This window comes from Lampris incognitus, chromosome 16, assembly GCF_029633865.1.
Source record: "Lampris incognitus isolate fLamInc1 chromosome 16, fLamInc1.hap2, whole genome shotgun sequence".
Taxonomy (NCBI): domain Eukaryota; kingdom Metazoa; phylum Chordata; class Actinopteri; order Lampriformes; family Lampridae; genus Lampris; species Lampris incognitus.
This window is the reverse complement of record NC_079226.1, coordinates 10,442,330-10,457,528: the sequence shown is the minus strand read 5'-3', so window position 1 is coordinate 10,457,528 and position 15,199 is coordinate 10,442,330. Positions and strand designations below refer to the sequence as shown.

At 45.2% G+C, this 15,199-nt stretch overlaps 1 protein-coding gene across 1 annotated transcript; it reads right to left on the bottom strand.

Annotated features, from left to right (window-relative positions):
• Positions 1 to 1,751: 1,751 nt before the first annotated feature.
• LOC130126158 (proton-coupled zinc antiporter SLC30A2-like) lies at positions 1,752 to 15,022 on the bottom strand. Its single transcript, XM_056295540.1, has 8 exons — positions 14,809 to 15,022; positions 11,355 to 11,563; positions 9,619 to 9,765; positions 7,244 to 7,397; positions 4,444 to 4,636; positions 4,176 to 4,281; positions 3,923 to 4,057; positions 1,752 to 1,980 (listed from the first exon to the last, which is right to left on the bottom strand). Exons 1-8 carry the CDS (start codon positions 14,892 to 14,894, stop codon positions 1,835 to 1,837), a joined length of 1,176 nt encoding a protein of 391 aa, XP_056151515.1. The 5' UTR covers positions 14,895 to 15,022; the 3' UTR covers positions 1,752 to 1,834.
• Positions 15,023 to 15,199: the final 177 nt, after the last annotated feature.

Sequence of the window (15,199 nt, the reverse complement as noted above, 5' to 3'; positions counted from 1 at the left end):
CCGGTGTTGACCCGCTTTACAGACTGTTGTTTGTTCATTGGGTAATAACTGAGCTACTCTTGGTATTACGGAATTGATAGGAAACCAAAGCCAGACGAAAGACTGAGAAAGCACGGCTGAACTTGACCTGGTTTGCTGACGGAGAGGGAAGGTAACCCCAACCAAGAGGGAAGGTAACCCTAACCGTGTGCAGATCAAGTGGTTTCAGTTTGGTTTTTATCGGGTCTTTATAGTGACCTGTATGATTCAGTAAAATGGGAAAACAAAGCAAAAAAGAAAGTTATCCAAAGAAAAAGTTTTTTTGCGTATTTAACAGATACTGCATATCTGTGTGCCTAATGATAACGTCTGTGTGTTTGGGTGGTGTCTAGTTCTTCAGAAAAGAAATATGAAGTCGACAAAGATATTCTTTATTATTATGTGAAAATCTGAATGAACACATTAACACATCCCAACATACATAAAGCATATTAACTAGTTGTGTGCCTGTACTGCTGAAGTCATCATATTGCGTCTGACCACGACTGTCAAATGAAATTTGGCAAATATGTAGAAGAACTGCAAAGAAGGAATATAGATTCAATAAGCCATTTGAACTGTTTATAAAAAGTACCAAACTTCAACCACATGGAAAACAAACTTGTTAAATAATGAATCAAAAGGGAGGAGTAAATACTTGTTTCACTGGAGAAATGGATTCCATTTCGAGTAAACTCGACACACAAATGTCCTGGGTCAAATCTGGGATTTGGTTGGGGCATTAAACTCATTAAATGAAATGGGAGTGATATGGACGGCTGCACCCGGCAGTGCAGCCAGCTACATGTGTGGCCCGTTGCACCAATCTACCCTGCACTCAGTCATACGGATGTGCGACGCCAACGCGTTGTGTTAACAAGACTGGGCCGGGTCGGGCCGGGCTACCCACGCTATGGCCACAGTACGTATAATATCTATCTATGTATGTTTAGTATACTAAGTAAAAATATCTATATGCACGCTTCATAATCCAGGTAAGAAACTCACAGAAAGCTGAGTCGGTTCATCTGAACACATCGTGTCCAGATGAACCGACTCAACTTGTGGCTAAACAAAAACGTTCCAAGTATGGAAAACTCTGGTATACCAAACTGTCAGGATGTACACTATTTTCACCCAAAAAGCTGTTATAAATCAACTGGACTCTGTTTCAGAAGAAAATGGCGACTCTGTGCATTTACCATGGAGATATAATAACAATAATTATAATTATTAATAGATGCTAATGATTAAAATCATTAATCAAAACCTTAATGTGTGATTAATGTGTGTGATATGTTTTTGGTGTGTTGCTTTTATGTTTATTTTAACTTATGTAAAGTGTGTGTGTACCTTGAAAAGCGCTCTCTAAAAATGTATTATTATTATTATATAGGTTGTACAATCTATAGTCACTTGCGGCCACATCCGCTGGTCAAGGAGGATGGTATAATAGATGTATGCCGCATGCTAAACGCCTATAAATGGACAGCAGGTACTACACACTATGTAGTGCTGGCAGTGTGGTGTACATAGTATTAGTATATAATAGGTAGCGGTGTATTCAGACACAGCCTGAGTCTCTTCTGGCTGTTTTTAACTCTTTACCACAAATGTCTATATGTAACATTTATCCATTTAGATCATGACAAAAGATAAGTTTGGTGCCACAACAGGACCATCAAACTTTTCCGTTTCCACATAATTCCCTAGCATTTATCTTGTCGGTAGAATTATTCTGCCTCATCATAAAAAGTACACAAAAGTCTACCATTAGTTCTCGTGCAACCTGGATCCTCTTGAGGCAGACCCAGTCTCAGTCGGTGAGCTGTTGGCACTGGGAGCAGTGAGACATGTCTTCTGAGTAATGCTCCACCTGGATGGTGACGCTGGAGAAACCAAACTCAGAATGGAGGAGCTTGGTTGCCTCCATGAGGACGGATTGTGCGTCGGCGTCTTTCTCTGAGTAGAGAAAAGGCAAATGGATTTTCCCATTAGAAACACTGTTCATGGTTTGTTTGCTAATCAACAACATCAGTGGCATATTTTAACAGTTAAATGGGGTAGTAGATATTTAGAAGCTGTACAGTAGCATCGCGTTGCTGTTGATTTAGATTGGCACAAGATAAGTTTTTGGCAACATCTAATGACAACTGTTGCAAAGCCAATCAAGCGGCGTTTTCATTTCCTCATAGTGTAGAGAAAATACAGACACACCTCCTAAACTGTCTTGTGCAAGTATGTCAGACAGATGAACGATTTTTAAAAATAGATTGCTTGCACACTGTTTACTCTGATGAAGGTCTAACAAGTCCGAACCGAGTGAATAAAGTCATGTTCTGCAAGAGCAGTGTGCAGGAATCTATTTTTCAGTTCTTCATAGCGTAGCAAGATATGTACCTTTATTTACAAGCCATGGCTTAAGAGACTATTGCAGACGAAGCAGAACTATGTTCACAGGCGTGGTAAAGTAAAATTACTATACTTACAAAGCAATGACTGGGAAGTTTGGAGACAACATGCAGTGAAACCAAGACTTCCAGAGAACTGATCTGAACAGTGATTGTGTCAATTTCCCCATAGACATTAAACTATGCCACCAAACTGAACTTAATGATATGTTAAAGCACAAAAGTCCTTGTATAACCAAAGTGAGAGCTGTGTTCGCCTTCTCCGCACAAATTCAAACACATTTTCCGTGGGTGTCGGACTCCACCAAGGTTGTCCCTTGTCTCTGATTCTGTTTGTGATGTTCACGGACAGGATCTCAAGGCACAGCCAAGGTGAGGAGTGTGTCTGTTTTGGGAACCTCAGAATTGCATCTCTGCTCTTTGCAGATGATGTGGTTTTGTTGGCGTCATCAGAACGTGACCTCCAGCGTGCACTGAGGTGGTTTGCAGCTGAGTGTGAAACGGCTGGGATGAGAGTCAGCACCTCCAAGTCTGAGGCCATGGTTCTCTACCAGAAAATGGTGGATTGCTCCCTCCGGGTTGGGGATGACTTGTTGCCTCAAGTGAACGAGTTCAAGTATCTCGGGGTCTTGTTCAGGAGTGGGGGTAGGATGGAGCAGGAGATTGACAGGCAAAGCTCTCAATTTACCAGTCAATCTGCATTCCAACCCTCACCTATGGTCATGAGCTTTGGGTAGTGACCAAAAGGGTGAGATCGCGGATACAAGCGGCTGAAATTAGTTTCCTCCGTAGGGTGTCTGGGCTCAGCCTTAGAGATAGGGTGAGGAGCTCGGACATCCGGAGGAGCTCAGAGTAGAGCCGCTGCTCCTTTGCGTCGAAAGGAGCCAGGTGGTTCGGGCATCTGATCAGGATGCCTCCTGGGTGCCTTCCTTTGGAGGTTTTCCGGGCACGTCCAACTGGAAGGAGACCCCGGGGTAGACCCAGAACTCACTGGAGGGACTACATGTCCATCTGCCCTGGGAACGCCTTGGGATCCCCCAGGAGGAGCTGGAGGGCGTTGCTGGGGAGAGGGACGTCTGGAGTGCCCTACTTAGCTTGCTGCCACCACGACCCAACCCCGGAGAAGCGGCTGATGATGAGATGAGATGTTACCTGGTGCTACTTTAAACCTCTCAAAATGCAGCTTCGTTTAGTCGGACTGGACCGCAGTCATAACCATGTGTTTTTTCCTATAGCAGCGGTTCTCAATCAGGTCCTAACTTACAACCAGTACTGCTGGTTTTCTATTCTACCAGGTAGTTCATGACATTAACCTGTTGTTAAAGGTGTAAAACCTCCCCGACTGGGGGCTGAATAACTGGAACAACAGGTAAAGGTAAAAAAAACCCTACCAGGTTGAAAAGAAAATCAGCAGTACTGGTGGCACATGAGGACCTGATTGAGAACAACCGTGATATCAGCGCTATCGTCGGTGTGCAGCTGTGAAAACCCACCAACGGCCACATGAACGGAGAGCAGAGAGTGACTCATGCTGAGGCCCCACAGGTGCAGGTTGTGCGTGGTCCTGATGCCTCGCACCGTCAGCAGCAATTCCCTCACCGTGTTGAAATGCACACCGCTGGGGGCGCCTGCGGGGGCCAAAGAACTGTCAACACCGAGACCATGACCCAGCCAAAGGAAAAAACATACTATACACAACATACTATGTATATTTGAGAGTAAATATGAGAGTTGTTGTTTTTTCACCCTCCATGAGAATCCTGAAGACGTCCTTTAGGATCCGCAGCGTTGTTCCAAGGACGAGGACGGAGAACAGGAAGGTGCATATGGGATCGGCTATTTTGAGGTGAGGCTGTGGAATGCACACGCACACACACACACACATACACCCGCCGAATGTTTCATTTGTGTGAACTGAATTAGTGAGACGTAAAGAGGTAGATATATAGATGGACGGACGGACAGACAGGCAGACAGATGGATAAAAATTCTCTCTAACTTGCACTGCACTGACCTGAAAATAGATGATGATGGCCGCCACCAGGACCCCGGCACTTTGCAGCAGGTCTCCCACCACGTGGATGAAGGCGGCCCTCACACTGGTGTTGACGTGTCCCCGGTCCTCGCCACACTGCGCCGGCTGGCTGCTGGGCAAGCCGTGGCTGTGTCCATGTGAGACACCGGGCTGGTGAAGGATCAGGGCCATTCTAAATAAAACAGAGTCCACATCTTGTTTCTGACGACCGTCCTACCGTCCTTGTCAGAAATGCTTTTGTTTTAACTTTTCTGATGCTGACTTTCCTCGGCCAAATCTGAAAAAGAGGATCTTTTCGTGTCTTCATCTGAAGGTGACTCCCACGGTTAAAGTAGGGTTACATTAAAAAGCTAAGAATGACATCACATAAGGACACGAGAAAGTGCTTTAAACATTGAAGTATGACACCTATTCTGAGTAATGTCAAGTTAAGATCATCTCAAAAATGAACAAATGGGCGTCCAGGTGGCGTAGCGGTCTATTCCGTTGCCTACCAACATGGGATCGCCGGGTCGAATCCCCATGTTACCTCCGGCTTGGTCGGGCACCCCTACAGACACAATTGGCCGTGTCTGCGGGTGGGAAGTTGGATGTGGGTATTTGTCCTGGTTGCTGCACTAGCGCCTCCTCTGGTCAGTTGGGGCGCCCCCTGGATTAGCAGAGAGGTGGTGGAGCAGCGACTGGGACGGCTCAAAAAGAGCGGGGTAATTGGCCAGATACAATTGGGGAGAAAAATGGGGAAAAAAACAAAAAAAAAAACGAGCAAATAAATCATTCCTCGCTTCTAATCAAACTCCTGACTTGAAATTTGGCTGACAATTCCAAGTGATGACAACATGAAACGTCATCCAGAGCGTCTTGCTTCTGTAATTTGGACATATTTCCAAGTAGGCGGGACAAAACGTAGGGAGGGATGTCGCAGAAAGTTGAATCAGTTCATCTGGACTCAACGTTTATTGACAGATTCGTTTCATCACTCATCTACGTGTCTTCTTCAGTCTCAGCTGACTGCCGGTATACCCACCCTTATAACCAATACAGCGGCATAACAACCCAAACCGACGACCGGTTTCACATGCAAATGCAATGTTCATGGCAATTTGCCACATGGCAACCTGCTCCTGAAGGTGTGTCTTCAGTCCATGTACATCACATACAGGGAGCAGTACTATAGGCAGAGGCATGGGGGCGCTATGGGTTCATCCGGTCTCACCTGTGGTGGCCAACTTGTATATGGAGGAAGTGGAAAAGAGGGTTCTGATGTCCTATCCAGGGACACCACCTAGCCACTGGTTCAGATTAGTGGACGACACCTGGGTTAAAATTAAATCTCAGGATGCACCACATTTCACCGACCACATTAACTCTGTGGGCACCACATCAAGTTCACCAGGGAGGATGGGGAACATGACAGGGTAGCCTTCTTACACTGTGAAATTGCAACTGGTGATGGGGGACATTTGATTGTTGATGTTTACTGTAAACCAACACATACTGATCAGTACTTAAGGTTTGACTCTCATCATCCACTGGAGCACAAACTAGAAGTCATATGGATGCTATACGACCGATTGCTCTTCCCCGGCACAAACAGAGCAATATAGTAGTGTACACTGTTAAGTGCCAGGAGGATTGCTGTGACTTGTACATCAGGGAAACCAAACAGACGCTGACCAAGAGGATGACACAACACAGGAGAGCTAACACATCAGGCCAGGACTCCGCAGTCTACACCCATCTACACAGTCTACACCCATCTACAGGCCAGTGGCCACTCGTTCAAGGATGAGGATGTGCACATCCTTGATAGGGTGGAACACTGGTTTGAACAGGGAGTCAAAGAGGCCATCTATGTGAAGAGGGAACGACAATCCCTGAACCGAGGGGGGGGGGGCCTAAGAGTACATCTGTTGCCATCTTAGGGCCCTGACAAACCACTGTTGGGCCGCCGGTAAGCATCTGTGACCCAAGTTTTTGTGGTGTCCTGCACCATCGGTACTAGTCGGACCCCTGTTGCACCTTTCCGGCCGATTCAGCATGTTGAATCGGCGGAGCCCGTCACTGAGAGAGATCACTCTGATTGGCTGTTCAGCTTAGCCTGAATCGGTGCAGAACGTACATGCTAGTTGGCTGTCGGCTGTAGTCTTTGCGGTGTGTTCAAGTGCTACTTTTTGGCCCAGACAGCAAGTGACGTGAGGCGACGCAAGTCGGCCATCGTCGCCGCTAGTCGGTTTGGTGTGTCTGGGCCCTTACAATGCTGTGATGCAACTATTCTCCAATCCTCTGTGCATAGTACACATGGCCATCGAGTCAGGGTAATTTGCATAGGAAACTGGTCATTGGTTTGGGTTGTTGTGCCACTGTATTGTTTATAAGGGTGGGTGTCTGCAGTCAGGTGAGACTGAAGAGGTCACGTAGATGAGTGAGGAAACGTTCTCTCGGTAAAAGTTGTGTCCGGATGAACTGATTCAACCTGTGATTTTCTGGATTACTGAGCAAGCATCAAGACGTAGGGAGGGGTGTGATTTGAGTGGACAGTGCAAAACATTTGATGATATCATTAGTTGGAATATTGCTAGCGTGTTTTTTATTTTGGTAGCGGGGCAACTCTTTGGTTTACTTTTGAGTTACGGATTGTACCTTTAAATGTCGTAAAAGCATGAAGACGGCATTCCTCACTGACAGCGAGGTCCCCTCAAGGACTAGACAAATCTTGTTTTGCATGATACAGCCCCACGCTGTCCCTTAAGGCTCACACACATCAACACTGAACACTCACAGGATGTTGACAGCCACAGCACAGCCCGAGGTGATGACCATGATGAAGCCCCGGATCTCATAGTCGTCATTAATGATCCTCAGTACTGCCAAATACACCAACACGCCGGTCACCACCCAGATAGACAAGACTGACATCAACGCCCCCAGAATCTCTGTGTAGGACAAGACATCTAGGTTCATCAGCGGCCAAGTATGGGTTTGTACAAACTAGAAAGTTCTCCAAGTTAGGAAGTGAAGAGATGAAGAACGAGTTAACGTCTGCAAAGGAAAAACACACAAAACAAGGCAAATTAACAAGGATACAACACAAACCATAAAGTAGAGGGCAGCCCAGCTGTCAGAAAACAAGACATTAATAGACATTTACTGGCATCCGGGGAGTGTGGCGGTCTATTCCGTTGCCTACCAACACGGGATCGCCGGTTTGAATCCCCATGTTACCTCCGGCTTGGTCGGGCGTCCCTACAGACACAATTGGCCGTGTCTGCGGGCGAGAAGCCAGATGTGAGTATAAGTCATGGTCTCTGCACTAGCGCCTCCTCTGGTCGGTCGGGGCGCCTGTTCGGGGGGGAGGGGGAACTGGGGGGAATAGCACGATGCTCCCACACACTACGCCCCCCTGGTGAAACTCCTCACTGTCAGGTGAAAAGAAGCAGCTGGTGACTCCACATGTATGGGAGGAGGCGCATGTTAGTCTGCAGCCCTCCCCGGATCGGCAGATCGGGTGGAGCAGCAACCGGGACGGCTCGGAAGAGTGGGGTAATTGGCCGGATACAATTGGGAAGCAAAAGGGAGAACACCCCCCCCCCCCCAAAAAAAGACTGTCTCAAAAAAGACTCCTCACTGTCCGTGTCAGGTGTGCTTGTGTCTTATTGTTAATGCACTTTTTGTTTTTAATTTTTATTGTGTGTCCTTTGTTTTTATGTGGCACTGAGGTCCTTGTGAAACGTAATCTCGTTCACTTGTATGTATGAGACATGCATATGAGGTAATGACAAATAAAAGCAGTCCAAGTCCAAGTCTAAGTCTAGACTATATGAATATTACGACGAGGAGGATGCCAAGCGGTGTCCAGACGCCACCGCAACAGTCCAGGACCCGAGCCGGTGAAATTAAAGATCTCTGTCAGATTCTTTATGCTTATGAGTTACAACCAGGCATGAAGCAGGAAGACAAGAAGCTAGCAGTTCACTTTAGGCTTCCTGTCCTGAGTGTCACAGGACAACAAAATGGCCACCGTGTGAATATGGCCAGCTGCAAAGAAACAAAACTTATCAGTCAGTCAGGTTTATTGGCCGAGTGTGCGTCTTTGCACATGAGGAATGTGACTCCGGTTCACAGCAGCTTCCAGCACTTGCATGCACCACTCACACACACACACACACACACACAAAAGGAAACAAAACAAAAATGAAAAAAGAAAAAACAGAAGTAGTAAACAGGACAACAAAAGGACATTGGAGGCAAATTTCTAATTTGTGATATTGGGCTACACAAATAAAACTGACGTGACTTGACCACTATACAGAGTCTTGTTATGGCTGACTAATCAATAACATATGCCCATATATTATACCATATACCATATACCATTTATTATACCATATACCATTTATTATACCATATACCATGTATTATACCATATACCATATACCATATACCATTTATTATACCATATACCATTTATTATACCATATACCATTTATTATACCATATACCATGTATTATACCATATACCATATACCATATACCATTTATTATACCATATACCATTTATTATACCATATACCATGTATTATACCATATACCATATATTATACCATATACCATTTATTATACCATATACCATTTATTATACCATATACCATATATTATACCATATACCATATATTATACCATATACCATATACCATTTATTATACCATATACCATGTATTATACCATATACCATATATTATACCATATACCATATACTATACCATATACCATATACATATACTATTTATTGTACCATATACCATATACTATACCATATACTATTTATTGTTATATACCATATATTATACCATATTGCTTATATACTATATTGCCCATACACTATACCATATACCATACCACAACTCCACAACCCATCATGCCCATATACAATGCTATATAGTCACACTACACTACACTATATTATTTTATGTACCAGAAGTATACACTATATGTTCACCTACCATCCACCTCACAACTACACACTATTATACACCTGTTACAACCACAACATTAACAGTATAGCTGGTATACAGCATACTACTGGTATCAGTGTCGCTTCTGGCCAAAATGACAATTGAATATTGTGCATGTTTATTTGCAGCCCTCAGCTCTGACCTGCGCGATGCCAGCCGAAGGTCATGGTCTTCGTGTGAGGTCTGGATGAGATCCACAGGGACAAGAGGCTGAGGATGAAGCTGGCCACGTCGGTGAAAAGGTGCGCCGCGTCCGTCATGATGGCCAGGCTGTCTGCAGCATAACCCCCTGCCACAGGACGACACGCAGGAAATCTCACTCTCTCACATATATACACACACACACACACACACACACACACACACACACACACACACGCATACCTGCCTGTAGGCCACATTTAGAGAGCCCCCCTGCTGCAACACACTCAGTCCACACAGACACACACTTTGTATGGCAGCCACAATTCTTTATTTCCATTCCAAGTCCATCCATCTTTTTTCTATTTGTTTGATAGTAAATAAACAAATAGATGACGATGATGGTGATGATGATGATAATAGATTACATTTATATAGCGCTTTTTCTAGACACCCAAAGCGCTTCACATTGAAGGGGGTAACTCACCTCACCTCAACCACCACCAATGCGTAGCGCCACCTGGGTGATGCACGGCAACCATTTTGTGCCAGAACGCTCACCACACATCAGCTTGAGATGGAGAGGGGAGGAACCATTGAGCCAATTACACGGTGGGGGGGGGGGTGATTAGGTGGCCAGATGGAGAGAGCTTTGTGATAAGTACCATGGGAGCTTTAATGACCAATATTTATCTATTTTTGAATATTTATTCATTAATGTTTATTCATTCATATGCTGTGACCATTCAATTCCAAACCAGGGTTATGCAGGACTGGGGCCTATCCCAGCATGCACTGGGGTGGAAGGAGGGAGACACCCTGAACAGATCACCACTTATTTTCATCTTTCCCCGATTCATCTGTTGTGCGTGTCTTGGCGCTGAGACAGGAAACCGGAGTACTCGCAGGAAACATGAGGAACGAGGAGAACAAACAAACTCGGCGTCAGGCGCCAAAATGTCAAAGTTTTCAGTTTAACGTTTACACAGTACAAACCATAAGTACACACGGGAACTGCAAAATCGACAGGAGCTGAATTTGCAAATGCACCGATCTCAAACAACGTACCAAGTGGGATAAAGTGTTCACAGAGCTCTTGTCTATGAAAATATGAGAACTACCGTAACCAACTGCAACAAATGAAGAAGAATGGAAACAGAAATATTTTCATCTGGGGAGGTTCTACATCTGCATCGATGCGATACCAGTTTACACACACACGATGATCCTTTACTGAAAGTCAGTTTACCCTACTTTTCATCCATCCATCCATTATCCAAACCGCTTATCCCGCTCTCAGGGTCGCGGGGATGCTGGAGCCTATCCCAGCAGTCACTGGGCAGCAGGCGGGGAGACACCCTGGACAGGCCACCAGGCCATCACAGGGCCCACACACACACATTCACACCTAGGGACAATTTAGTACGGCCGGTTCACCTGACCTACAGGTCTTCAGACTGTGGGAGGAAACCGGAGCACCCGGAGGAAACCCACGCAGACACGGAAGAACATCCAAACGCCACACAGAGGACGACCCGGGACGACCCCCAAGGTTGGACTACCCCGGGTTTCGAGCCCAGGACCTTCTTGCTGTGAGGCGACTGTGCTAACCACTGCCACCCCCCTTTTCATTCACCACTAATATTATGTGTAGGAGTGGTGCACACAGTCACACATGAGCAGAATCCAGAGTCACATGAACCAACTTTGACTTCTTTTGGTCGACCGTCATCTTACCGATCACCTCTCCTGTCATGAAGACGAGACTGACCACGGTGGCGATGAGCAGTGTTCGCTTGGCCCGGCGTTTCTCCCTCACATCCGCCCGGCGGCCGGCGCTGTCCTTGTGGCAGTGTCCGTCAGCCTCCCATATGTCACCGTCACTGGACGCATCTTCACCGTCCTCCGTCGACCTGGAGTTCTCACCCGCCACGCGTCTAAATGTCCTGACAGAAGAAGAAAGATGTCCGACTCTTTCCCGTGACACGTTGGGTCACCGTTATGTCCGGTTTGTCAAAATAACCATCTAGTAGTACGGGGCGATATGCAACATATCATGATAATCACCGGCAGAGTTCATACACTTTGTCACCAATGGTTTTCAATGACTCCTTCATAACTTTTACCTTCATTTCCATAACCCCCCCCCCCAAAAAATTAAAAGCTGAGAAGGTGTTTTAATAATACATGGCGTAGGGGCATCTGGGTAGCGTGGTGGTCTATTCCGTTGCCTACCAATACAGGGATCGAATCCCCGTGTTACCTCTGGCACAATTGGCCGTGTCTGCGGGTGGGAAGCTGGATGTGGGTATCTGTCCTGGTCGCTGCACTAGCGCCTCCTCAGGTCGGTCAGGGTGCCTGTTCGGGGGGGAACTGGGGGGGAATAGCATGATCCCCCCATGCACTACGTCCCCCTGGTGAAACTCCTCACTGTCAAATGAAAAGAAGCGGCTGGCGACTCCACATGTATCGGAGGAGGCATGTGGTAGTCTGCAACCCCCCCCCCCCGGATTGGCAGAGGGTGTGGAGCAGCGACTGGGGCGGCTCAAAAGAGTGGGGTAATTGGCTGGGTAAAATTGGGGGGGAAAAGGAGGAAAAAAAGATAATAATAATAATAATACATGGTGTGAAAGTCACTCCATATTTCAAATGCTGTATAAGAGCCACTCTACTCTCAACAACTTGCCTTTGTTGAAACTACACTTACCTAGCTAGCTAGCTAGCTAGCTAAGTGTAGTTTCAACCTGGCTAGCTAACTGACACGAAGGCTAGCCAGCGGTTATGTTGCATGTTAGTATACTGAAAAACTGTTCCCTGAACACACAACAGAAATGTTAAAACTCTGCAATGGATCCACCTGTGCTTTTTTTTAATTAGTCAGTCTTTTACGGAGTTTAATTAGTCAAACTTTTACAGAGTCGATGGCAATTTTAGTTAGATTTTTGTGACTTTTCGAAAACCTTATCAAAATTGTGATTTTCCATAAATTTTCTAGGGCCTTGAAATTGTATTTTGAAATTAAGTGACATTTCCAAGTTTTTCATGAATGCTGCATAGGGAATTTGACATAATATCATTTTACATCCTTCATGCAGTCATGGCTGTCCATGTCCCTCTCTTTAGCTGCTCTTTTCCTTCCCTCTTTTTCTGTCATTCTGTCTTGTTCCATCTATTTTTACTGCCCAAATTTTAAAACATTCAGTTTAAACTTCTGGATATCATCACGTTGTTGATCATGTCATTGTACCTGTGGATGGTTCTGATAATCTACTATGTATTTTTTTACAATTTTTTAACAAAACCCCATCTAGGGACAAACATTGCAAATGAGCCTTGGCTATAAAAGTTATGATATTTGATGAAATATTATTCATTAATCTGGTATGTATTAGTCCCTATTAACATAAACATTAAGAAAATCAAATGAATATATATGACATTATATGCTTACATATGAAAAAAATAATGTTGTAGGAGCTATTACTTTAAGCTACTGAGATGTCTAACCCAGGAGTGACCTGGCTGACATGCTTGGCTTTGGTTTGACGGTACCATATGCTACCATCTGCTGTGTTTTGCGTTCAGTACAGAACCTGCAGGCTGTTCTTCGGTTACAAAATAATAATTTTCTTTATAATTCTTCCACCATGTATCTACTATCTCTTTTGGCTGCTCCCGTTAGGGGTCGCCACAGCGGATCATCCATTTCCATTTCTTCCTGTCCTCTGCATCTTCGTCTGTCACACCAGCCACATGCATGTCCTCCCTCACCACATCCATACACCTGCTCTTTGGCCTTCCTCTTTTCCTCTTCCTGGCAGCTCCATATTCAGCATCCTTCTCCCAATATACCCAGCATCTCTCCTCCACACATGCCCAAGCCTTCTCAATCCACAAAGACACAACGTACCTCCTTCTGGCCTTCTCTATACTTCTCCATCAACATTCTCAAAGCAAACATCGCATCTGTGGTGCTCTTTTGTGGCATGAAACCAAACTGCTGCTCGCTGATCATCACCTCTCCTCTTAACCTAGCTTCTATTACTCTTTCCCATATCTTCGTGCTTTGGCTGATTAACTTTATACCTCTGTAGTTGCTGCAGCTCTGCACATCACCCTTACTCTTAAAATAGGTACCAGTATGCTTCTTCTGCACTCCCCAGGCATCCTCTCACTTCCCACCATGCATAAATGTGAATCAAGTCCATTTTCCAGTTTCCATCAATAAACCAAACACACAACTTACAGCACAACAGCGGTCAAAAGCCCTTAGCTCCTCCGGGGTCAGACACCCGACGACAACAGTGACTTCCCTACTGATATACCTGAGCCATAGATACCAGCACAATGAAACCCAATGTACACAGTGAATTACAATTCAAGTCTGGCTATTCCAACAACATATTTGGCTCCGGCAACCATGTTTAAGAATCCGGCTGTGGTTCATCACATTGACCTGTTTGGTAATGTAAAGTACAATATTAAACCAAAAACTAGTTTTCAGATAATATTCCTTCCAACATTTCAGACCTCATTTCATGTGAAATTTTAGGTCATATTCTCATGATCATTAATTCATTGTATATCACAGTAGGATGATATCCAGGTTTCATCCAGGTACAATTCCATTAGAAGGTGATAAACAGTATTAAATTAGCGCCCAGTCCTAACTGCTAATCTAGAACGCACTATGGACACAACCCAGCCTGTGGCAGTTTAACAGTGAAACTCAACTAATCGCCACATGGACATCGACTGGTCCGACATGTACACATGCTGAACAGAACGTGAGTTTTCACTCTTTATAAGGCATTTTCCAGGGCTTTCCAAGGACATTTTCCAGGACTTTATCTTGGATTTCCACACCACGCGTTGCTGACAGGTCATATTATTCAGTATTTACTACCAGTGGAAGTCTCAACAGTCTCTAGATGGACTGTGTGACTGAACACACTGACGGCACATCTAAAATATGGTTAAACATATGAAACCTCAGCAGGTAAAAATCTTTTTTTTCCATGTAATGTTATAATTTTCCATGAACGTCATACTGTTCCAATGACATTCAATCAATTTTATCACTTCCCAGGTGCTTTCCTTAACTGGAAAATTGAATTTCCACGTTTTCCGGGATGTGTGGGGAACCCTGAATTGCAGTGCATGACAGCATATGGAGCCAGACAGAACGTACCTACAGAACGGCTCCGAGTGCGTGTCGGGAGGATCCCCGAGGAGACGGTGTTTCTCCAAGTCTGTTGATAACTCAATGGCTTTCATAGCATTGTGTAAAGAAGCTCGCCGGCCCTCAGTGTGTCCCTACCGTCCCCGTTCAACGGCAGCAGAGAAGAGCTTCAGACACCTCGCAGCCTTCCCTGTCAGGTGTTTGCCAACAGTGGCAGCTTAGGGGGGCGGGGGCCAGCAGGAGCCAATGGCAGATCATTGAGGTCACCCTGTTCTGCAAGTACCTCTACCGTCAGATCCCACACAATCCACTGGGTCAACACCTGCAAATACAAAAACCTGAGAAAAGCATTTTTTGTAAGTATTCCCAAATGCTGTACTTTATATAGTTTTACGAAGAA

Excerpts from the sequence above, each read along its gene's own strand:
- LOC130126158 (XM_056295540.1), bottom strand. The coding sequence starts at position 14,894 with ATGAAAGCCATTGAGTTATCAACAGACTTGGAGAAACACCGTCTCCTC. Across the intron at positions 9,766-11,354 it reads CATGACAGGAGAGGTGATCG|GGGGTTATGCTGCAGACAGC; the intron begins GTAAGATGACGG and ends GTCCTGTGGCAG. Across the intron at positions 1,981-3,922 it reads CTCCGTTCATGTGGCCGTTG|AGAAAGACGCCGACGCACAA; the intron begins GTGGGTTTTCAC and ends TTCTCTACTCAG.